Source organism: Protobothrops mucrosquamatus, unplaced genomic scaffold (genome assembly GCF_001527695.2).
Source record: "Protobothrops mucrosquamatus isolate PMUCROS unplaced genomic scaffold, P.Mucros_1.0 scaffold102, whole genome shotgun sequence".
Lineage (NCBI taxonomy): Eukaryota > Metazoa > Chordata > Lepidosauria > Squamata > Viperidae > Protobothrops > Protobothrops mucrosquamatus.
In genome coordinates, this window is record NW_015386475.1 from 584647 (window position 1) to 611409 (window position 26763).

General features: G+C 34.7%; 1 protein-coding gene across 1 annotated transcript in view; it reads left to right on the plus strand.

The window, feature by feature from the left end:
- The window catches only part of NEDD1 (NEDD1 gamma-tubulin ring complex targeting factor), a 38785-nt gene extending 23355 nt beyond the window's left edge, over positions 1-15430 (plus strand). The window contains exons 6-15 of the mRNA XM_015812640.1: positions 2849-3078; positions 4006-4207; positions 4540-4729; positions 6482-6613; positions 6980-7027; positions 7180-7403; positions 8348-8492; positions 8945-9101; positions 13771-13837; positions 14305-15430. Of these exons, the coding sequence (XP_015668126.1) occupies positions 2849-3078; positions 4006-4207; positions 4540-4729; positions 6482-6613; positions 6980-7027; positions 7180-7403; positions 8348-8492; positions 8945-9101; positions 13771-13837; positions 14305-14409 (1500 nt within the window). The 3' untranslated portion in view covers positions 14410-15430. The remainder of the gene's footprint in view (positions 1-2848; positions 3079-4005; positions 4208-4539; positions 4730-6481; positions 6614-6979; positions 7028-7179; positions 7404-8347; positions 8493-8944; positions 9102-13770; positions 13838-14304) is intronic.
- The last annotated feature ends 11333 nt before the right edge of the window (positions 15431-26763 follow it).

Here is a 26763-nt window from a genome sequence, read left to right on the forward strand (position 1 = left end):
TCAACAAGCGGGCCTGACCTAAGGTGAGTTTTAAATAGGGACAATTTTTAAACAATTTTAAAGAGCCACAGCTACCAATATTTGGATTTTAATTGGTTTTTAGCAGGGGAAAATTTTTTGTACAATGTTTTAATATGCTGTGAGCCGCCCTGAGTCCCATGGGGAGAAGGGCGGCATATAAATTTAAATATAAATAAAAATAAATAAATAAAATAAATAAATGTCTAATATATGAAGGATTGTGAAAATAATCTCATTGAAAGTATGTTCCATGTTAACAAAGAATGCATGCCGTTAAAAAAGGCATTATTCCATCAATTTTAGCTTCATAATATCTTGCTGAATCACAACTTCAGTCTTGAAAAAAAAATTAGCAATAAAGAGGAGACACTAAGCTTGGCATTCTTGTCAGGATTCAAAAGTTTCCATTGTTATTGCAGAATTGCCTACCTTGGAAAAGTTGTTAAATTTTAATTGCATGTCACTCCAGTGAAACTTATATGGCAGACTTGCTGACTAAACATTTGAAAGGGCTGCTCTTGTAATAAAGATGTGGTATCAGTGCTGACGTTCAGTTAAAGGTTTTTCAGGTACTACTTTTCTGTTTCTCAGTACTGGATATTGTGTCAGTTTCAATCTCTTCTCTGAATGCTATATATTATGCTATGACCACAGTGTTGAGCCACAAGAGGAAATGTGCTTTTTAGTAAAAAACCATGCCTGTGACCCACTGTTTTCACTCTTTCCAACCTGACAGAATGTTGGAAATAAATAAAGTAAAAGAGCTCAGAACTCTATTCCTCTGCAGGAGAACTGGGACCTAATTTGTGTGGTAGCAAAAGTCTATATATTTTAAAAATGACTTTTTCTGGTTTGGGTCTGAAGAGGGGAAAAATATCTCCCAGTGCATCCCTAAGAGAATTGAAAGATTCTCTTGAATTGAACCCCTGCGTTCTTTCAGGTGGCATTGCCCAGTTCTCTGCCATAGGATTGCTGTTGGGAAGGGAAAAAATAGGTTGCTGTGCTTTGATACAAGTCTATATGATACAAAGACGTGCTCTGCATGTTTTTTTTCCAACTTGTTATTCTTTTCAACTCAACATAATGTTGGAAAAACATTAAGGAAAAGAGGGGAGAACTTTATTGTTGAGTGTTCCAAAACTAAATAAACAGGGCCAGATTTTGTGTGGGACAAGAAACTGGCAGAATAGTAAATTTGAAAATAGGCCATATCTAGCAACAAATGCAACAAACAAAAGAAAAATCCTGAGAAAAAATAAAAACACATCTTTGGGCAGACTATTGGGTAGTGTCTTACAAAGTAGTTAATACTTTAAGCCATCTTTAATATGCCTTCCTCTTTCCTGGTGACATCCGAGGGTGGCATTTTTATTAAAATGCTGCATTAGGATTTATGCTTTTTCATAATATGTGAAAATGGGAATAATATACACAGAAAGTCCTTTTGCAAAGGCACCAGTGCTTTTTCCAATCACAGCCTGTACAGCAATTTGTTGTAAACAAGTAGACCTCAACTTACAACCACAATTGAGCCCAAAATTTTTGTTTCTAAATGAGATATTTGTTAAGTGAGTTTGCTCCATTTTATGACCTTTCTTTGCCACAGTTGTTAAATGAATAACTTCAGGTATTAAATTAGTAACACGGTTACGTGAATCCGACTTTCCTATTGACTTTGCTTGTCAGAAGGTCACAAAAAGTGATCACATGACCCCAGGACACTGCAACCATCATAGATATGAGTCAGTTGCCAAGTGTCTGAATTTTGATTATGTGCTGCAACAGTCATAAGTGTGAAAAACGGTCATAAGTCACTTTTTTCAGTGCTATTATAACTTTGAACGGTCAGTAAATGAACTATTGTAAGTTGAGGACTACCTGTACTGTATTTCCATAGATTTTATATTAGAACAACAATATCTGGCCTCCTATGTGTTAATGTGAGAGATATTGCTTTTTTAAATGGGTGAGATTATGAAATAGCTTCATTTAGAAAGACATTTAATAAAACACTCCAGTTTTTATGCACCATTCTTTCCAAATTACAAGTGCTACACTTCTAAATGAAATAAAATGTTTTTAGTAGTGACTGAAATGAAAAATATATCTCACCTTAAAGGTCTTCAGTTCTTAAGAAATGGTAGGTTTTGCCAGTTTTTTTGAAAGAGATCCCATGAAATGTATAAGTGTTACAATTCTTTTTAAATAATTAAAAATGTCACATTTTTTCCAGATGACTTGGCTACTTTATAGGCTACTATAGAAGTTTCTATTTTCCTTTGCTTGCATATGTGATTTTGATAGTAGTCTTTAGCTGATTATTTGATCATGAACTATTGTTAAAAAAAACACAAATTCTTTTATTAATAGGATTAAAAATAAAATCTTAAGACATCTTGGGATTGTATGTTTAACACAAATATGCATCAGCTTGAAGTCTTTGATTAAAAGACTCCCTACACCAGTGATGGCGAACCTTTTAGAAACCCAGTGCCCAAACTGCAACCCAAAACCCACTTATTTATCACTGGGTGCCGTGTGGGCGTGGCCGCGGTGGTCATGACAGACTGGGTGGGCGGGGCCAATGTGGTGGGGGCCAGTTGCTCACCATCTCCGGGGCATGGCACGAGTGCCCACAAAGAGGGCTCTGAGTGCCGCTTCTGGCACATGTGCCATAGGTTCGCCACCACTGCCCTACACATTAAACATTATGAACATGGATGTGCCACTAATTACTTTGACTTAAACTTTTAGAGTTGGATTTTGGCTAAGCCAAACTTCAGTTGAAATAGAAATTATGGAATGCTGTTTGTTTGTTTTCTTACAGCCCATACGCCATTTGAAATATTCTCCCTTTAAAAAAGCATTACTGGGCAGCGTCTCTGACAGTGGAACTGTAACCCTGTGGGATGTCAACAGTCAAACTCCGTACCATAACTTTGAAAATGCTCATAAAGCTCCAGCTTATGAAATCTGTTTTTCTCCCATCAGTGAGTTGCTGCTTGTAACTGTAGGTCTAGATAAAAGGATAATTCTCTATGACACAGCAAGTAAAAGGTAAATATATAATTGTCAGTGTACTTACTTACAATATAAATAACAGCTTTCAGCTAGTCACTTGACAAATGGGCTGCCAATATATTCAATAAACAAATAAATTTACATCAAACCCAAAATATTTTAAAACCTTCATCATGAACTCTCTAATGAAACTAAACTCATTTTAATTTCAAAAGTAAATTTGAAAAGTATGTTTGAAAATTGTTTTTAGAATGTTTTTCATATATAAAAATCTTGTTTGCTTCAGTAAAGAGAACCTTATAGTGATGAAACCTGAGAATGATTATTCATATGTCAAATCTTGAATTTGAAGTTCTCTGCAATTCATTATTAGATTGATTGATTAAATCAAATGGGAAAAGTGGAGAAAATCCAATGTTGATGCCCTGAAGTTTATTATTTATTTATGTACTGTCCCAGACAATTAAAAGCTTAAATCTGTTTTTTATTCTGAACCTATAATGGTTGGAGTGTATGAGAAGAAAATCTAAGCAGAAACCCCAAATAAGGTATAAGATATTCACTCCGAGAGTTCAATTTGCCATGCCACATACTTGAATCTTTGTCAAAATTGAGAAGGTATCATGACTAGCAGTTTTTAGGGACATGTTTCCACTAGAAGAATGATGACCTTTGTGTATGAACTTTATGCATTAATATTTAAATATAAGATGAATAAATAATAAAACTAAAAAGATAAAATGGGCATATTGGTAGAGATAATCATTTATCGGGAAAATGTGTGTGTCAGGTCTTATTTTGGCCATTAAGCCCACTGAATAATCTTGGGTCAGATATACAGATGTAACCAGATCAAACCCAACAGAAAACTCAACAAGATAACAGTTTTTATTTAAAAAACTGTATGTAACATTCTTACATTTTTTTCCTTTTGTGTTCAATATCTTTATTTGACATATAAAGGCAGTTGAGAACTTTAGTAGCAGAATCTCCTCTAACTGCAGTAGAATTCATGCCTGAAGGAAATTCACTGACTGTTGGCTCCTCTCGTGGAAAAATATACCATTATGATTTAAGAAAGCTGACAGCACCTGTGAAATCAGTCAGTGCTCACAAAACCTCTGTGAAATGCATAACACTGCAGAATTGTAACAGTTTTTCAAAGGTAAAAGACCTTGAGCATATATTGTTGAAACGTTGAATTAAAAAAACTAAATATTTTCCATTTATGGTAAATTAATAAACAAATCATGCACATTTATTAAGCTTTGAAATATCTTTATATTTTAATTGTATTCAAATTGTACAGTTTTTATGTCTACAAAACAGCTGATATTCTCAATCATACTGGTTTAACATTTAACTTGAAAATAATTTGTTTGAATGGTTTATTTTTACAGGAATTAAAAATGTTACGATAATTGATGCTAACATTCTAGTCATAGTTGTAGATAATTTTATTTGGAATATTTCTGACATACTTATTTTTATTTTTAGTCTAGTCATAAAACAAGTTCAAGTAAGCAAACTTGCAAAAAATCTGGGGTCAAATCGACAAATAATACTGGAGGAATTCAAAATGTTGGCATTTTAAAAAATCTTATATCTAATGTACCTGCTACATTCCTGCCCCAGTCCATGCCAAGTAATGAAGTTAAAGGAACTGATGCTATTCCAGAAAAATCAGGTAAAAAAAAAGAATTTTAAAAAACTCTTTTTTAAAAATTCTGTTATGCAAAAAAATGTTGTTTTTGTTATGTAAAGTTATTCACTCTGGTAAGGCCTTTTTTTTTTTTTTTTTTTTCCAAAAACGTTTTTTAACTCAATCATAGATGGCCTATAGTAAAAAAAAATTATCATCTTGGGGCCAGGAAAAACAGAATAAACAATACACGCTTAAAAATTAAACTCTACTTCTTCTCTTCTCTTCTCTTCTCTTCTCTTCTCTTCTCTTCTCTTCTCTTCTCTTCTCTTCTCTTCTCTTCTCTTCTCTTCTCTTCTCTTCTCTTCTCTTCTCTCTCTGCGTGTGTGTGATGTGTGTGTAAGAAAGACAGCACCACCAGAGCAATGGAGTACGTGACTCTTTCCTACGTCTGCTATTCCCAGCATTGCTTCTTGCGATACTGATTTGAAAATCATGTAATCATTTATCTGTGAGGTTTTTTGTGTTTGTTTGGTGAATCAAGGATATCACTCTAAATCTGTGTTTTCCAAATTTGGCAGCTTAAATGGAATGGTCTTCAACTTCCAGAATTGAAAGAATGCTGGCTGGAGAATTCTGGATGTTGAAGTCCACTCATCTTGAAGTTGCCAAATTTGAAAAACACTGCTTTAAATAAATATGAAAACAAGTTTCTCTATCTCTTAAGATAGCATATTTAGAACATTTTCCTATTTTGATTAAAGTAGTTTCACCAATATCTTTCTTTTTGAAAATTGCATATCTTTCTTTTTAAAGATAACCTTATGTAAAATTTGCATAAAAAAATATAACAAAATCCTGACTTTGACTCTGGTCAATTTTGGAGAGCCTTTTCAGTGTGCCATTCTAGGCAAAAAGTTGTAGACTTGTGGATGCTTATGGAATCTCCTATTGGGCATTTTTAAAAAATATCAAATGCTTAGATGATGATTTTTTTATGTGTTAAATGTATCTGTACTATTCATTATTTTTCTTGTTTTGAATAATTTTGTAATCTGTCCAGAAAACTCTGATTACAGATATAATAAATATATTTAGATGGCAGCATAATGCCTTTTTAATATTTGGAAGAGATTTTGAGAAATTTATTTACAGAAAAACAATTCTATCTTGTATTCAAGGCCAGTATTATCAGTAGACAAAATGAGATAGTCATTACAATTAGCACCCATAATGTATAACTTTAAGGTGCCCTGGCAGATACTTTCACTTATGCTGAAGAAATACTCAACTACAAGTTGCACATACAATGGGAGGGGTATGTTTCTTCATTCAGACAGCAAATGTTTCTATCAGCCCTTCCTGTATTGTTAATTAATGCCTAAAGGAAAGTAGCATTCTACCAGTGTTGTGGGTGGCTTGGCACAACATTTGTTAATATTCATTGTCCACACAATTAAAGTTATTCACAGGTATGGTTGGTAATGATTGGTTATGGTTATGGCTGTTGCTTGCAACTCAATATTAATTATATTTCCTCTACAACAAGCCCCATTGGTTGTGTGGAACATGCTACCAATCATATTTTGGCAGCATTCCATCTTTTTAAAGGTCAGCTTCTTATTAGAAATCTCTAAACCCCTTATCTGAAATCTGCTGAACTTGTTTTATTATTGCTATGACTCTTCAATATACCAAATTATATTGCTTATGAAAACAGAAGTTGCTTGCATGAATGAGAGTTTAGTTTATTCTTAAAGCAATTCTTTTCTTTTCAAAAATGTTTTCCCCTTATAGGCTTGACCCAGAGCAGCAATGTGGATGTAATTCCTTCCAAAGAGTTGGATCATGGGAATACTTCTAATTCAACTAATTTTGAAGACTTGGGAAAAAATAGTTTGGGTGACCTATTTTCTCCACTTCGAGATGGTATGTTGATGCTGAAATTAAACTGTTTGTTTATTAGTAAGAACTGTGTTTATTGCATTAGAACTCTTGCTCCTATTGACTCTTATGGTTAGAATGTTACAGTCATTCTGTAGTCAAATCTATTAGGTGGACCCAAGGTTTGCTTGAAGAATGCTCATCAATTATTTCTCATCGAATTGAAGGGAGATACTAAATGGATCCTTTTTTGCTCAATACTTTTTATCAATGATTTGAATGAAGAGATGTGTGAATGTTTATTATATTTGTAAATGATACAAACTTGGTGGAATAGCTCATAATTTAGAAAACAGAATGTATTGGTTTTTCTTTTTCTTTATACTGTCAATATCACTTTATCTGTTCTAGATATTGTGGCTTGTAAAGCAAATGAAGATGTTCCAGGAAAGAATGATGGTAAGTACCTTTTATAATACACCTTCTGTTATAATAACGATAGTAGCAGTATTATAGAACTAAAACTACTATTTCAAAAGACTTTTGACTATGTATCAGAAACGTTTTAAATTAAGCAATGCAAATATGTGATCTTTTGCTTTGCATTATAGGTTTGGATTTTCAATCTTATCTTTTAAGCATGGATTTTCTCTCTCAGTTTAATAATGCTTTACCTACAAGAAAAAATCCAGCAGGATCAAATCCACAAATTGTTCATTCAAGTCCACTTAATATATTTGTTGGCTCCCCCATTAAAGAGGAAGATGAGCATCTAGATATTGATGTTAAAAAAACAAATCATGGAAAACAAGAATCCAGTGAGCACATCAAACAGGTATAGTGTGATTACAGTTTTGTCTTTTATTTTGCTTTCAACTTCTCTCCTTTTGCATAAAACATAAAAGCTGATACATCGTACATCATGCAATCTTACAGGAACTTTAAGATTGGATCATATTACATCCGCATCAGTTTTATAACAAGATAGATCAGGAACACTGTAACTATGTGCACAACATTTTCTTCCTGTTCATTTTGGAGCTATCAGGTGTTGTTATTATTATTATTGGGTCCTAGTAGGAAAGGTATGATGAAGGCTGCCCATAGGTTGGGCCTTGCTTTCTTGAATGATTCCAACATGCCAGAACTATGGTACTTGCTTGCTTGACAGTTTGACACTTTGTCCCAGCATGACAGTTTATCAATACAGTGCTTTATCAAGTGATGCAAAAGGGGTGGGTGCTGCTTGATATCTCTATTTTACAGTACTTGTTTTCACTTCCCTATTTATTCATTTATCAAATTTGTACACTGCCCATCTCACCTAAATGAATCTGGGCAGTTTATAAACAACATCATAAAATAATATAAAAATGTAACTAAAAAGCATAGTTGAGAACAGAGTTAAAAATAGATAGATGCTATAGATGCTACTGTATATAAAAACTGATATTGCATGGATAAGCTAAGAACAGATATGGATTCTTAAAAATAAGCAGACAAAACCCAAAAACCTTGTGTACTTCCTCTTGAAAGTTTTAATAAGCAGTTCAGATGTACTTACTGCATTTGAGGAAAGAATAGCTGTCAGTGATTTGGATTTCAAGTGGGTCTTACCATGTGATAAATAGCATTCAAATAAGAGAGAAATTGTTACCTTGCAGCAATCATGCTGGTAGCAAAAATAATCACTTATTGTACTTTGATAGGTCTCCCCTATCCTCTTTTTACAATGTTATGGGTTATTAATACATATATTTTCTGTCCCTCCTGCTGTAGTTGAGCTCAATCTCTGATTCTTCAACCCTGAATACTCCACCTGTTGCCAATTTAATCAAGAGTCCTGATTCCAGAGAAAGACTTATTAAGAATACCCAGACACAACTTTTATATGAATCACCAATTAATGGTACTACCTCAACAAGTATGTGTAACTCACACTTTTGTGGTATAATATTCAAGAGATGCCCACATTTTTAAAAATGCTGTTGTATTTCAATAGTAATTTAAAATCTTTCTTTAAACCATTAACTACTACATTGCTGAGCTGAAAGGTAATATCACATAATCTAAGTTTCTAACTCTTATGAACACAGTATAATTTCCAGATAATGTCTTCATTAGTATGTATTAGATTTTGATTTGTATTCTTCAAGGTTTTATCCTTAATGTTTTAATCATAAGCTTGCTCTAAATTTGTATGCTGAGTGAGGAATTCTTACAACTCTTCCTTACTTCGCAACATAGTTGATGATGAGAAATGACATGGTAAGAATAACTATAGATGTCTTTTTGATATTCTAGTTTGCAGGCTACTTCCATTCTTCTTATTCCTGTAAAAATGAAATGCTCATGCTTCTTGATTATTTTGCATAGATCCAAAGATATCTTCCAATATTACTTCTGGAGTTGCTAGTACACTATCTGAAAAAATAATAGATACTATTGGAAACAGCCGATCGAATGCACCTTTATCATCAATACAAATTCATTTCATTCAGAATATGATACAAGAAACTCTGGATGATTTCAGGTAAAGAGAATTAGATTCATATGTTACTTTACCATATTTTTCTACACATTTATTTTTCATGAGCATTACCACTTAGTAGATGTTGTATATAAACTATTTCAAAACTGAACTGTTCTGAATTTGGTGTGCCCTGATTCAAGAGTGAAACAAGCTTTTTTTTCTGAATGTGAAATGGCTGCCTTAATAATGTTCTATGTCAGTCTTGAAACAGCTGCTAATGCCATTTTCATAGCAAATTCTAGTTAATCTTTTCCTATCTTCATATAACTTTGATGGGCTCTCACTCATGAAATTTCCTGCTCATTCATCAGTAGGTATCTCCTCGTCAATTTGCTTAAGAGAAAATACCTTAGGTCCTGAAGAAGATGAAAACTGTTAAATATACTTCAGTACTAATTCTCAAGGGAAAGACCTTGGGATGGTATTTTTGTGGCATTCTTGTAATTTCTGCATTGATTCCATAAGAACCCTGCCCCCCCCAAACAAAGAATGCAGGAGACCCCTGCAGTGGTGATGAATTTGGAAAAGGTTTATAGCATGACTGGAGAAATCATGTTCTTTAGATGTTATTGGACTCTGGTGTTTAGAATCCATGGCCAGTATGGTCAGTGATCAGGAGAACTGTTGTGGAGCAGTATTTGGTGGGGTTGGTGATGGCTCAGATTTTCTATTATTGAATGTACATAGGATTCCAGAAAATTACTGCAAATACTATAAACATTAAAGCTCAATAGGTTTATATCACATTGTTTATCTAAAGCACTGCTGATGCTCCTTTAATCACAGGTCTTCCTCTATGGTTGGTAGTAACATTCCTTATCTATAGAATATTACTTGCTTTTTAAATATTTTATATTCCTTTATCTGGATCCACAATTTTCTAGAACAAAAGTAAATATTGACATCAAAGTACATCCAACTCCCTTTTGGTGTTATATATTGAACATTGCCTCACCTGAAAGTTGCTTATAGAAACTGGATGCATATAATACTTTGTTTATTTTATTTGATACATATTGCTGTTACTACCCTGACATCAACTGGGAGACAAACTCTGCACCAAGTGGAAGATCAAACAGATTCCTGACAAACCTAGCAGACAATTTTGTCTCCCAAAAAGTAGAGAAGTGAACTAGGGGATTAGCCATTTTGGATCTAATTCTCACTAACAGAGATGAGATGATAGAAGGTGTTGAAGCCACAGGTAGTGATCATGCAATATTGGAATTCAACATTATGGAAGCACAAGCAATAGAACATAGTCAAACTAGAGTCTTGGACTTCAAGAGAGCTAATTTCAATAAACTTAGAGAGGGCTTGGGACGGATTCCATGGATGAGAATCCTCCAGGGGAAAACAACTCAAGAGGCTTGGGAAATTCTGAAAAGTGAGATAATAGAAGCCCAGTCTAGCACAATACCAACAAAGAGGAAAAATAACAGCTCTCAAAAGAAACCAGCATGGCTGCATAAAGAACTCTCTGATAAATTGAAAGATAAAAAGGACAAGTATAGAAAGTGGAAAGAGGGGCACATAACTAAATCAGAATATCAACAAATAGCCCGAGCCTACAAAGATGAAGTGAGGAAAGCTAAGGCTCATAATGAATTAAGGCTTGCGACCAAAGTAAAAAATAACAAAAAAAGCTTCTTTCAACATGTAAAAAACAAGAAAAAAGTGAAGGAAATGATTGGTCCATTAGTGGGCGAAAGTGGCAAGAAGGTGACAAGCAATAGGGAGAAAGCAGAACTATTTAACTTGTTTTTTGCATCTGTCTTTACACAAAGGGAAAAAACAGACCAACCTATCAAAAATAGTGCCATAAAAAACAATAGAAACACGTTAAGATAGGCAAGAAAATGATAAGTGAGCACCTGTCCAGCCTAGACGAGTTCAAATCACCAGGACCAGATGGATTATACCCCAAGGTTCTCAAGGAACTGGCAGATGTGATCTCAGAATCACTGAACTATATTTTTCAAAGATCTTGGAGCACTGGGGAACTACCAGAGGATTGGAAAAGAGCTGATGTAGTTCCCATCTTTAAAAAAGGGGAAAAATGGATCCAGGAAATTACAGACCTATCAGCCTGACCTCAATACCTGGGAAGATTCTGGAAAAGATAATCAAACAATGAATCAGCGAATACCTAGAGGCAAACAAAATCACTACTAAAAGCCAACATGGGTTTGTGAAAAACAGATCATGCCAGACAAACCTTATTGCATTCTTTGACCAAATGACAAAATTAGCGGATCAGAGGAATGCTGTGGATATACTGTAATTTACTTGGACTTCAGTAAGGCATTTGATAAAGTAGATCACAACCTACGACTCGATAAGGTAGAAAAATGTGGGTTAGACAGCATCACCACCAGATGGATTCGTAGCTAGCTGACTGGCCGTACTCAGCGTGTGGTCCTCAATGGAACTGCATCTACATGGAGGGAAGTGTGTAGTGGGATGCCCCAGGGCGCTGTTCCAGGCCCAGTGCTCTTCAACATCTTCATCAACGATTTGGACGAGGGGATAGATGGAGAACTCATCAAATTTGCGGATGACACCAAGCTGGCAGGAATAGCCAACACTCCAGAAGACAGGCTTAAGATACAGGAGGACCTGGACAGACTTGAACACTGGGCGCTATCTAACAAAATGAAATTCAATGGTGAAAAAAGTAAGGTTCTACATTTAGACAAGAAAAACTAAATGTACAGGTATAGTATAGGGGGTACCTTGTTCAATAGTAGTAACTGTGAGAGGGATCTCGGAGTCCTAGTGGATAATCATCTAAATATGAGCCAGCAGTGTGCTGCAGCTGCCAAAAAAGCCAACTCAGTGCTGGGCTGCATTAACAGAGGGATAGAATCAAGATCACGTGAAGTATTAATACCACTTTACAATGCCTTGGTAAGGCCACACTTGGAATACTGCATCCAATTTTGGTCACCACGATGTAAAAAAGATGCTGAGACTAGAAAGAGTACAGAGAAGAGCAACAAAGATGATTAGGAGACTGGAGGCTAAAACATATGAGGAACGGTTGCTGGAATTGGGTATGTCTAGTTTAACGAAGAGAAGGATGAGGGGGGACATGATAGCAGTGTTCCAATATCTCAGGGGCTGCCACAAAGAAGAGGGAGTCAAGCTATTCTCCAAAGCGCCTGAGGGCAGGACAAGAAGCAACAGATGGAAACTAATCAAGGAGAGAAGCAACCTAGAACTAAGGAGAAACTTCCTGACAGTTAGAACAATTAACCAAGGGAACAACCTGCCTCCAGAAGCGGTGAATGCTCCAACACTGGAAGTTTGTAAGAAGAGACTGGACAGCCATTTGTCCAAAATGGTATAGGGTTTCCTGCCTGAGCACGGGATTGGACTCGATGACCTCCAAGGTCCCTTCCAACTTTATTATTATTATTATTATTATTATTATTATTATTATTATTATTATTATTGTTGTTGTTGTTGTTGTTGTTGTTGTTGTTGTTGTTGTTGTTGTTGTTGTTGTTACATTTATAGTAACCAGAGAGCTAATTTGTAGTGGTGAAGGAGCTAGATTAACCCACCCTTAGTTTTAGCAGGCAATTGAATGATAATCTCTTCCTGTCGACCATAGAATAGCATTATGTTCTGAAACAATCCAACTGAAGAATCCCTTGTCAGATCATGCATTCATTGATGGCTTTACTGTCTAAACTAGGCAAGAGAACACTGTAACCGATGCAACAAAAATTTAGAAGACAATCATTTTTTAAAAAAAAAATTATTAGAAGAAGTAGCTGTGGAAAACTATTGAGAATTAAAAGAAATGTATTCTATTTGTATTTATTTCAATTAGTATCTAAAATATAGCAAATATTTTAAGTAGCGTAATTATTTTATCAAGTGTTTGAAAATAATGATCTAAATTTTTGGTAAGACTTCTATATCCAATCTTTTTCAAGATAAATACAAAACAGACTCTTTTAGTGCATTGGTACTGGTACTGAGTATCCCATATACTAATAGTCGAGTTACACACTTTTGAATCTATGGGAAGATTTCTAATTTAGGGGATTACTTAATACTTGTAGATATAAAACAGGGGATGTGGGGGGAGAAAAACAGCCTAAGACATTGAAGTAGTGCGAACACTGCAACACGTTTCCTAAGAAGAAAGAAACAAAATAGTCAATTTCTCCAGTTTCCAATTTAGGATTCAGCTAACTGTATTGTGCATATGCACACACATATGCATGCTCACGCACACAAAATGATGTGTAGCTTATGGCTGCAGCAAAACATACAATTTCTTACTTGTCATATTATGTCAAAAATTGTATTTTGTAGAACTATTTGTAGAATTATACATATTTTGCAGAGTTTCTTACAAATAAACAGATGTTTTTCTCTGTATTCCATTTATCAGAGTAATTTAGAAGCCTGATGCATTAGCTGTCATATTGGGTACTTGACACTGGAAATGCAGTAAGACGAAGAGAAACTGTCTCCTTTCTAATAGCCTATTTCTAGTAGGTTCCATCAAAGAAATACATTAACATTGAAGTGAAGGGATGTAGTGGGATGATAGTTTATCATTTTGAAATTACCTGTGTAGTAGTAAATCTCTGAGTTGAAGAAAAAAAGTCTAGACTTGTGACATAAATTGGTATTTTTCTCTTCTCAGGGAAGCTTGTCATCGTGACATTGTAAATTTGCAAGTAGAAATGATCAAACAGTTTCATGTTCAGTTGGTATGTATACAAATATAAAGAGGTGTACATATATGTTGACAAACTTCCCTTTCATTGCAGTGCTTAATATTTTATTATTCTAAATCTGGGGCAGGTAGTCCATATGTTTTAAAATGCAACTCCATAATCCTTTACTGTAAGCCATAATGGATTTGGAGCCAAACATTCGGAAAGCCACCTTTTCAACAACCTAAAAGGGGGAGGTTGGAGCCAGGACAAAAATGGTCCAAGATTGTCGGGTCTAGCAGTGGTCTTTTCCAGGTTAGTGGTTTACTTAAAAAATAAAGAATGTGACAACATTACTCTGTTTTGGTTATTTTGGGTTGTTTGTGACAACTATAAAGTCTACCTTTCTCTAAAAAAAACCCCTAAGGTACTTTTTAAATGATGCTGTTAAAATTTCATATCTAACAGTAATTTAATATTAATTCTTCTATTACATATTAATTTCCTTTTCTTTTCTCTAGAATGAAATGCATGCCTTACTTGAAAGATATTCTATAAATGACAGTTTAGTAGCAGAAATTGAAAAATTGCGTGAAGAAAATAAAAGACTTCAAACCCACTTCTGACAGATTTCTATTCATGTGGAGAAAATAATTTGATATTTTTGTTCGAAATGGCTAAGGCATCATGATGTCATCTGATAATTTCTGAAGTAGAGTGTAAATTCAGTATTTCTTTCAGTACCAAATATTTTTAATTGTAGAAAAGCAATATATACTGACTTAATACAGAAAATGCACTTACATTTGTATCAAACTGTTTTAATGGTAAAGAAGTCGATGAAAATTGAGGCTAACAGGATTATTAACCATTTCTCTATCTGTATATAAAGTGCCTTTATAAAAAAGGAAACTAAGTAGGACATATTTTTTTTGTATAACAATTCATCAACCTTCTTTGCCTTGTGTGGTGTTGATGGAACTCTCTCCTTTTAGCCTGAAAAAAACCGCAAGTGCCTGACTTTTGATTTTTATATTGTACATGCTCTTTAAAAGTTCATATCTTTCCTACAATGGTTACTTTGTAAGTGTAGAATACAACTCTAATATGTAACTCAATTGTAAACAAAATACCTTCAACTTTTCTATATAATTTCAGAATACAATTTGAATAAACAATATGTATAGTTTTGTCTAAACATACTTGACCCAATAATATTACTATACTAAAATCAGCAATTCCTCAATCTGTTCTTTCAGTATAGTTTTCTTGATTTCTAGTGCAGCCATAGTCAAACTCAGTTATTTCAGTTTGACTTTGCTGTTTGTTAGATTTTTGCTGTTTGTTAGTTTTTGTTATTAAAGTTGAAGAATTGAATAGGCTTAATGTAATTTAATCTGCAAAACAAAATAACTAAAACTACTCAGCTGTCCAATTGGTCAAAAATATGTCCTGGATGTTCCTGTCACCAATAATGTTTTAAAAGAATGTAATTTCCGTGACAGAAACGTGTGCCTTTGATGTAAATGAAGAAAATGTTTTCTGATAGTCCAGCTGGAATCTTTTCAAAAACTTATACCAAGTTGATACAATTCAGTAAAATTATTAGTTTATCCATTTTAATATAAATTTTATTTAGATTATCATAATATAAAATACAAATGAAATAAAGATAATAGAGAAATGGGGAAGGAAAAGAAAGGGAAAGAAAAGTGTGGGATAACAGAAGAGAGAAAAAAAGTATTCCAATTATTTTTCAGATCAGTAAAGTACAAAAAAAATTGGTTAATTATCCATGAGGAATGTGTACATCGTGATACAGTCCATTCCAGAATAAAAACAGGCTGTCTTTGAAAGCGGCAGACTATTTATTTATTGTAGCTTTGTAAACCCAAATTGGCCAGCTTCAAGATGCTATAATAATGGATTTTATTCATCAACAAGGAGTTTGGACTACATTTTCAAAAGATTGTGTCATATTGTCAGGTACTACAGTAAGTTCCACCAAATGTAAAGAGATTTCAATATTTTAATAATATGAATAATGCAACTTGAATTTGCTTGTCTAGGTGCTATTTAGTTGGTAACAAACTAGCATAGCTATTTATAAGTACAGTAAACTGATTTTAGGAAGGAAAGTTCTGATATCCAGAATTGTGTATGTCCTGCATTGAATATAAACAGCTCTATTAAAACCCTTTTGTTTTCCTATTCATACCACAAATCAGGAGAATTACATTATTCAGAAATGAATAATATGCAGCAGTTCTATATACTTTCCATAGGGGACTTGACAATGAACCTATGGGAATTACTGTGAAAGGCAGTGTGTTTAAGGATATGAGTCCGTTTTAATTTCTTATATAGGTAAGGCATATTATTTTGGCAGAAGATATAAAATATTTGGAAAATATGTCAAAACCTTGTGCTTGTCTTCCTTCTTTATATTTTTTCCAATATCTAAAGCATTTGATAATTTCAGGTGTCTTATTAGACATAACAGAATTTATATGACATGTTACTGTCTTTTACATTCTGCAGAGTCAAAATCATGAAATTGTTCACAGTGTTTAAAAATGTAAAAGTATGAAATGCTTTCACACAGAGTATAACCTATTCAGTACTTTTACATGCACACACACACACACACACACACACACACACACACAGAGAGAGAGAGAGAGAGAGAGACAGACAGACAGACACAGTGAAAAATGTGTGTGTATGTATGTATGTATGTATGTATGTATATAAGCTTGCACATCTGACTTAAAGATCCAACTGTTTTCTGTTCCCAGTAATCTGGCATGGAAAGTACTTGTCTTTCACGTGACCTCTTAAAATCATTTCAGAAAACAGCAACCGTATTAGATTCTTTTGTAAACCTGTCCTATACAGAAATGCTTTCAAGATTCTATGGAGAAGAAAGTTGAAATGTAATTTATATTTAAAAATCATACTGTCATAAAGTAAAGGAAAATCTTCAGTTAAGTATTGTTATGGTAGATCTGTGCTAGAATACTGCTTTTGAACACTTGTAAGATAGCCAGGATTTTAAAAATAAGACATGGTGACAAGCAGTATATGAGGTACATTGACGGGAATGCTGGCTTTGGTGATTGGAAACCAGAATGAAAGCATGGTGAGTTCTTAATTTACTGAACCAATTTCCCACTGTGAAATCCACAGGTTTCTGTTCTGAATGAATTTTGACATGCTGTTCCATTTTTCAGATTAATATGCTTTCTTTGTTCATTTACTAAACACAGAAAGTGTTGTGTGGTATCATAAAATAAATACAGTCCAATTAACTTTTAAAATATTTTAAAGTAAATATTGTTCTTTTGCCAAATATCACAGTTATATGGTTGCTACCATTACGTTGCTTGTTATTATAGCATGAGTTTATTGTACATGGAGTATCTCTCTGAGGGACATGGATGGTTCAAAAATGTGAAAATAAATAAAACAAGTTTCAAAGCAGAAACCATAAATATGTTCATTTAATACAATGAGAAAAAAATAAGTGGATTTTGTTCCCCTTTTTAGAGAGGAAAGATGTTCACAGATATAAAATTCAATAGTATTTTTGAGAAGAATGGGAATATATTAACATGTGACTCTTATCATGTTGAAAGGAAAGCACTAGATTAATAGACTTCATATATGGACAGCAATTATGCCTTCATTAAAGGTAATATATTAAATTGAACTGTAACACTGGAATTTAAATGTAATAAAAACCAATACTAGCATACATAATATCCAAGAAATTACAACATTGACTAGTTTTGGCCATGTCATTTCTATAATTAATGGTAGTTGTTTAATCCCTGTGCTTGTATTTCATTGGGAGTCAAAATCGTTTTCATGTAACCACAAAAGTAGTTTTAAATTATTACAATGATTTTCCCTTGTGATTTTTCTACTTAACTCATAATCTAATTCTAAGTGTATGCAGTTAGGTTGTTGCAGCTCAGTGATTGATGTTTCCATTTTATTTCATATTTATAGTAAAGTCAAGGGAGTGTCTCTTGCACACACACACACACACACACACACACACACACACACACACACACACACAGGCTGGGCTCACACCATACTTAATTGTACTCTATTGGAAAACTGGGCTTTACATCATACTAAATCTAAACTAATCAAAGTATGTTTCAGTGCAATGTACAAACTATGTTACTCTTTTCATATTTCCTCTTTTATATTCTTCTAAATTAAAGCCACTGTTTCCATAGTGACATGTCATTCAGAAAGGAAGACTCTATGGGGTGAATGATTGATGAAATAAGCAACTTCAAAATGGAATGAAAATGGATATTGTCCAAAATATAGCAAAGCGTTTGACATTTACTGGGATTCTTTTTGTTGTTCTGGAGTATTGTGTGGATTTGAAGTAGAAATAAAACTTTTTCCAACATTACATGCTTTTCTTTTGGGGTATTCTGCTTATTTTTACTGCACCGAAATGAAAGCCTCTGCTTTCTGATGTATATTTTGTTGCCATAGAAACAATGATCTAAGTGGCAGGGATATCACTAACCTCTGCTGTGAAAACAAAACATAACAATTGCTTAATATAGAATGCTTTGAAAGCTTGGGGCAGGCTGGGCAAGTGGAAGAATCTAATCAAAATATCTCTTGTTGCAAGAACAATTGGTGACTGGTGTTGCCGTTTTGCCCCATATGACTTATTTTGTACAAAGTTTTGGAGCCCTTAAAAGGTCACATTTTTCTAGTGATGAAAGCAACAAATGCAGTTTTTTGGCCAGTAATGCTATCATGCTTACCTGATTATAAGATCTGCTTAATTTGGTGGGATTTAATTCTGATTAGATGTGTATATAATTACATTCTAAATTGCTTTCCCTAAAACAATTTCTTGTTTTATTACTTTTATTTTTAAGCCACCTTTTAATATACACTATTTTTACTGGTTTGTTACAGGTTAAGAAAGATATCTACAGAAAATAATGTTGATTTTATTTGTAACAAGTATTTTTGTTTCTTATCCATGCATTCATTTATTATGAGGCAAAATTAGCTTTTTTTCAAACTGTTGCTAGTTGGAAACTATAGGAGCAAAATTCCAGGTACAAAATGACACAAGTCATTGAGATAGGAATAAAGGGGAAGCAATGTTAGTTCTTCAATAGATAAAACCTTATCTGTTTCTTCTAAACCATTTTCTTTCTTAAAAAACAGATTTTTATAGGATTTGTTAACCTCTTCTCTCCATGCTTGTATCTCAAGTAAAATATGTATAAAATAGACTTCTATAAGAATGGCAATGTCTGTATTTTGGAATCTAAATGAGCTCATAAAGATTTTTAGCTACTTCTGTCAGTCACATGAGAACTGGGTAGTAGGCAACTCCTGTATAGAAATTACTGCTAATGTGATGAATAATTTTCTTTTGTGGATTTACAACCCAGTAATAGTGCAAGGATGAAGTGTACTGTTATTATTTTTTTGTATCCTTTAAAATTGAATTAAAATTTATACATAGGCTCATCACCAAATACTTAATTTCAACTAAATTCTGAACTAATTCTACAAATAAATTATAAAAATAACAAATATAACAGTTTGTACAGTCATGAGAAAAATAGTAAAACACTAAAACTAGAGATTACGCCAACTGACCTTCATTTAAGATGCTAGTCTATGGTCAGCTATTAAATTTGCAAGCAAAGCCAACTATCACAGGAAATTAATTTTGCGGTCTTGGTCAGACAAAAGTTAAGACAAAATGTTGAAGAAAATGTTTAATAAAATCATAGTATAGTGCAGTGTGTTTGATAGATAAAGTTAGTATAACATAATGTTCTGAATCTGCCTTCTATGCCTGCTTGAGAGTAACATCTTGTGCAGTAGCATAAAGTCTCATATACAATAAGCTGATCAAGATATACATCTGACTTAAGACTAACTTTAGTGTGGATTCTGTTAATGCACATTCCCACGTTCCCTTGGTAAGACCTAGTTTGCTATCCCAAGACCAACTTTGTCTCAAGAATATAAAAATTGTGGCTAAAATAATAATTAAACATAGTGAATCATTCCCTTATTTCAATTGTGGGTCAGACCCTTTTAATATAAAGTTTTGCATGCAGACATAGCACACTACCTGGAACAGCTTTCTTGGACTGAACATCCTCATCTTCCCATAAAAGATGGGTCAGTACCTTGATTTCAATTTTTTTAAACACTGTAGCTGCAGAAATGTTTTCAGCTCATGTAAAAAAAATATCACATAATAGCTAACATTATTTTGAGTATTTTCTGAAGTGTGTGATAGAGGGCTTTTATACCTCTCTGACTTTGGAAGGTCACCTGTATTGTTATTTAAAATGCACCACTTGCTTGATCTTACGTTAACTGGTGGCGCCAGACTACATTTGTAGGGGTTTCTTTTTAAATAATGAAGACTAGGATCCGAGTTTTATTAAAAATGAAAAGGCAAATCCTTCCACTTGGGAGATTCCATGGATATGTATTTTCTTTGCATCAGTCTTGAAGTGGTGACTATTCTGGGATGTGTTTTGACCTCCCAGTCTACCTCCATAAGCCTTAGAATTCCTGAATACCAATAGAAGAGAATATTTGTAGTTCAGGATTGAACAGTGGGATCCTTGTTGCTCTCTGAACCTTTTTTTGCAGACATTTCATTATCAAAGCGGGTAACATCACTTCCTGAATAATAACTGTGTGGCCCTACTTAGATTTGTCACAGTTATTGGTGCAACTTCATCAAGTGGTCTGTATAACAGAGACTTAGCCGTTGTAACTTTCCTTAACTCTATAACAATTGCTCTGTGGTTGCTTCCTGGGTTAGAGGGATAGTACTCTACTTTGTTTAAATAATCCATTTCAGAATCTATATACTACTAAAACCTGTGTTTACCTGTCTGTGCCCTCAAGTTAGCACAAGTGCTGCATTATACCTCAACAATTTTTGAATCAAGATGTCTTAAAATCTAACTTAAAGAATGTATAAAATATTTGTGGAATTGAGATTTTCACAATGGTCAGGTCAGATTTATTGGCAAAGTTGTGGCAGTTGCAGCATCCCTGTGGTAATGTATGATTTCCTACACTTCCTGCCAGCTTCCCACAAGCAAAGTCAATGAATTCAATAAATAAATAATAATAATGAAGAAATTGAAAAGAAGCTGTAGATCACTCCCACTGGTATTGCTTTTTTGCCCATTTGTGGTCATTGTGTATATCTCTTTAGGTAAATAAATATTGACTTCTTAGTGAAGTTCATATACCACTAAATTATTTTTCTGTTTATGATATTCTTAGATGATCATGGGACTGTCCAGCAAAAAAATGGTAATTTTTTTATTCATTCTAAATTTAATATTCATTCTAGTTACAAAAGACTGTACTACCTTTCTGTCAAAGATGAGTCAATGTGCCACACAGTTGTCTAGTTGATTATAAAAATTAAAAAGTAGTGGGCAAAGGTACACTGTGGCTGTATGTCCTTCCCACGTAGGCCTCTTTCTGATGTCCTAGTAAATGAGAGAAATGTAACTGGGAAGATCATATATTTCTCCATAAAAAATGTCAAAATACTGGTTGATATCTGTTCTATATGTAAGGCTCATTCAGATGTTGCAATATATTTTTCTGAAATGCCAGTACTTGGTCCATTATAAAAAGGCTGGCCATAAAGCTTTCCTTTTGTTTTCTAGAATATTCTCCAAATCAAATATAAATATCTGGCATAAATTTGCTGGTACAGCTTAATGTTAAAACAGAACATTTGATTCCCCCCCTCTCTTTCTCGCTCCCTCCCTCCTCCCTCTCCCTGTCCCCCCTCTATGAGTATGTGTGAGAGAAACAAAAGTTTGTAGTTGCTAACATTAATGTGTATATATTGTTAACTACCAGGAGGTGGCACTCTCACTTCACTTAATTCTGTTTTTAGAATCTCCGCATTTAAAGGAAAAGTGGGCATACTTCTTTAGGAACAAGTATGCCGTTTGTGTCCAGAACTAAAGAATGAGATTAAATATAATTTCAGCAAATAACAGATGGTTATATTACAGTAGTTAGAAGTAAACAACAAAAAGCAAAAAATATTTTCACATACTTCACTATTGCCTAAGTACTCAAAGGTTTCTGGAATAAACAGAAGCAAAAAAACCTATTAGAAAATTGCTCACTTGGAAGCGTAGCTACTAAGGATGCAATATTCTTTTAGGGGTGTTCTGGGCTATAAAGCTCCTCTGCTAAACCAAAGTCACATTTCTGATCCTTCATCCGTGGATTTATTACTCTGAATAAGAAAAGTTTGGTTTGCTTAGGAGGATTGGTAGGATGAAGACAGGCAATGGGAATTTTCACTCTCTTGCCATTCAAAAAGTATAATTTTTACTCTTTTAAAAAAGCCCCAGTCAGAAGACACACATTCCATTTACCTCATGTTTTAAAAAACAATCGAGTGCATCTGAGAATAATGGTGTGAGGTAGAATATCATCATTTACAAGATCATTGAAAACAGATTTTGAACAGTGATTTAAGTATTTATTTTACATGGGAAAAAGCCACCGGAAGGACCATATCTCATTAATAAAGTGTTAATCTCAGATTTGGTTCCTCAGGCTAGTCTGGAAAAAAAATCTTGCCTGGGACCTTGGACTGTTACTATCAGTGTGTCTGTAGCCAAAATCCAACACAGGTTTGTCAAAAATGGATCATGCCAGAAAAAACTTATTGCATTCTTTGACAAGATGACAAAATTAGTGGACCAGAGGAATGCTGTGGATATCAAGATCACGTGAAGCGTTAATACCACTTTATAATGCCTTGGTAAGGCCACACTTGAAATACAGTATCCAGTTTTGGTCACCACAATGTAAAAAGATATTGAGACTCTAGAAAGAGTGCAGAGAAGAGGAACAAAAATGAATGGGACTGGAGGCTAAAATGTAAAGGAATGGTTGCTGGAATTGGATATATCTAGTTCAGGGGTTGGCAACCTTAAACACTCAAAGAGCCACTTGGACCCATTTCCTACAGAAAAGAAAACACGGAGTTGCAAAACTCGCGTGCATGTGCATGTGCATGTGCGCGTAGGAGGGGGGGGGTGATTGAAGATTTTAATTAAAAAGAAATAGAGGCTGCTGTGCATGAGTTCTCCCTCCCTCCCTCTCTCTCCCTCTCTTCTGCTCACCTGGCAAGCTGACTTCACGCTGTTCTCCGACAAGCTGACACACATTCTTATTGGGCTGGCTCTCTCCTGCCCTTTGTCTGCCAGTCCTCTTCCCCCACCAAGTAAGTAAAAGTGTGTGTGTGTGTGTGTGTGTGTGAGTGAGAGAGAGAGAGAGAGAGAGAGAGATGCTGTTTTCTGCTGCTTCCTGATTCCTGCGGAGACGCAGCAAAGGCAGGAGCCCCGCCCAATAAGCTTGTCAGCTTGTCAGAGAACAGCGTGAGGCCACTCTCTTTTTTACACACAAACAGAGAGAGAGAGAGAGAGAGAGAGAGAGAGAGAGAGAGAAGGGAAGCGCAAGTGCCTCTCTCTCTCTCTCTGCAAATGGTGGAGGAGGCTGAGAGCCGCAGGAGAAGGCTCAAAGAGCCACATGTGGCTCCGGAGCTGTGGGTTGCCACCCCATGGTCTAGTTTAATGAAAAATACTAAGGACTAGGGGTGACATGATAGCAGTGTTCCAATATCTCAGGGGTTGCCACAAAGAAGAGGGAGTCAAGCTACTCTCCAAAGCACCTGAAAGCAGGACAAGAAGCAATGGATAGAAACTAATCAAGGAGAGAAGCAACCTAGAACTAAGGAGAAATTTCCTGACAGAACAATTAATCAGTGGAACAACTTGCCTCCAGAAGTTGTGAATGCTCCAACACTGGAAGTTTTTAAGAAGAGATTGGATAACCATTTGGGTATAGGGTTTCCTGCCTAAGCAGGTGGCTAGACTAGAAGACCTCCAAAGTCCTTTCCAACTCTGTTAGTCTAGTCTAGTCCAGTCCAGTCCAGTCCTCCAATCCAGTCACAGTCTGTATGGTCCATTGAGCTAATTCCATTCAAGCAGCTTCTTGTGTTTGCAGGAAATGGTTCCTGCAGTGTCCAAGACTGATTCCTTATATGGCCAATATCACACAATTCACACACAAACAGAAGTATTTTCAGACTTGGACAGCCACAAATTTACAAAAGGGTAAACAATCTGGGTTAGAACACTGGAAAAGGCCAAAGAAGACTTACATGCTCAGTTATAATAGGATATTGATTGGCTCACTGCGGAGAGACTGGAGGAGATGGAGGAGAAAGAGATGGAGATAGGGTGCCCAGAGGATTCTGGGAAATAGCATGGCTGGCATCAAATATACCATATTCCTGCCGACCAATATCTCAAGGCAGCTGTTTTTCTGGCATCACTTTAAAATGGTTTGTGTATACATTCAGAGGAAGACAAGTATTGCTAATTGGGCTCATAAACTGTCTTCTCTGCCCTGCCTCTCTGGAAACTCTGTAAACAATACCAATTAAGCAGGATACCCATTACCTGGAATTGTTAGCTCTAGACTGAAAACTTTGGTGCCAGATTCTTCCTATCATTAAATGTCATTCACTGATATCTGTGACCATGAGTGTGTACATAACAAAAAGGTTGAGGAAGACTAAAAACAATATTTATGCTGACCATGAGAAAGAAAATTCACATGAATGTTTCTCGCCCTTTGAGCCATTCTTTATTAAATGAGAAGATGCTGTGCCTGTGATATCTTCAAAAAATGGAACACATGTATATCACTGTCATTGGGAACTATTGAAAGAGAAGGAGCAGGACTACTGATGCCATGACTAAAAGGAGGATACAAAGCATGTGCTGATAGCAAGTAGTTGTTTTGAAAAGGTTGTTACACTATAGAAGCATTCACTTCCTGTGGAACTGCAGTCCCTAAAGTAAAGTTTCCATAGTTCTGAGGGACTGTTTTTAAAATATGCAATCATGTCTTACATTTGTAGTGATTTCAGTTGGCTTAGAATTCTATAAATAGATGTATATACCCACCCATTGAGGTTTAATCTCCTGTAAATGGCACTGGATTGACACTTTGGATATTTACTATAGAGGGTCAATTGCTCTGAATCTACACAACAGTGACAGGATATCAGTGAACTCTGAAATATTGCAGACTATAACTCAACAGTAGCTCTCACTATTGGCTATACTGGCTGAGGTAGCTTGATACTCATTTTGTAACAACTGGAAGGTTGTATGTCCTCTGTATTTGCTGAAAATACTTGAGTATTATCCATAGCTGCCATTTTGTTCATGCATATGAGTTTGATTGAACATAATATTTTCTATTATATACCTCATATTTGAGTGTTTTGAACATAATACTGAAGGACAACTTCTTGAATAATTGTTATATAAAGTTTTTTTTAAAAAAAAACTTAAATGTTTAATTCTTTCCCAAAAGCATATGAGATTTTGCTGATTATAATATTTCTCCAGCAGAGAGCAGATCTAGCCTATAAATTAAGAACATTTAACTTATTTTTCTGAAATTCAGTTAAAAGGAAAAATTAATGTACAATTCTGGCTGATGGGAAATATATGTCGCCATCCTAAAGATCATTCTAACTCCATAGTAGTATTTTAGGTAGAAGTCCATTCTGCCAAATTTTCTATAATGAAAGCAAAAACTGTATTGGAATGCTGTTTTAAACCATTTCCCCTAATATATGCTTTTTAAAAAATTGAGGCATTCAGTTAAACAAAGGAGAATATATCAAATATATATTGATGTTAATAATATTTTTGAGTCCAGAATTATGGATTCTAATGGAATCAAAGCATTACAGTGTTGCTTTCTATGCTACAACTAAGCCGGAACATGCTTGTTCATTACTTGCATTATCAGAAGGATTCTGGTAGCACCTTTTCTGAGTAACAAATATTATTAAAGGTGTAAGTTTTATGAGCTGCTGTATGACTTTCTTCCTACATTGTCTATGTTCATGATCAAAGTGAACCCAAGACTTTGAGAGGCCCAAAGTAAAAAGTAAAACAGTGCTTCTTCCATCCAATACAAAAGCTGGTCTGACAGATGCACTTTATTTTAGTTGTGGTGATAGATAAATTTCCTGCATTGTATGTGAATAAGTTAGGAGTATTTCAAAACAGGTTGCATGACATGCTCTACTTGAAGCCTCAACAGCCTCTCTTCCTGCTCCTTCGCCCATCTCACAAAAGAGTTAATATCGAGAGTCAATTATAAGAAATTCACTTTCCTGCTATTTATTTTTTCCGGTATTACTTCCTCTTTGTAACTCTTTTCTGTAATAGTAAATTGTTCAATCAATGTTTAATTTTCTGACATCTATTTCAATTGTTATTGTTGGATGTGCCCAACACTGATACTGACAAGTATCCTAAGGTCTGCCTTCATCAAAAATAGAGTGGAAGCAATCTAAAATCCAGTTTCTAAAAAGCCCAACCTAACTTGCTCTTACATTTTGTTTTAAGAAGCCTGATATTTTTCTCAAAAGCTTAGAATCATTTGCAGGAGCACTAAAAATGCACAATCAATTCAAGTAAAAAAAACAATTACTGAAATAATTGAATCTTGAAAATTGAATACTGAAAAACGTTCCAGTAAATATGTATCTTACAACCTTTCCCAAATGACAGCACTAATGATTGCATTCTGATTCAGTGTGGGGATGAGATATTTAAAATGCTTGTTCTAGAAATGGACTCAGCACCATGGCCAGTTGATTAGAGCATCTGGAGAATTGACTCTTGCTGATAGGCAGGAAAGGTTCCCACCATCTTTCTCTTTGATCCTGTTTGTTTTCTGTGCGTAGAGACTGATGGCTGCCCAATTCTGTACAGGTAGTCCTCAACCTATAACCACAATTGGAGCTGGGATTGCCATAAGTTAGTGTGCTCATAAAGTGAGATGTCACATGACCACACCAACTT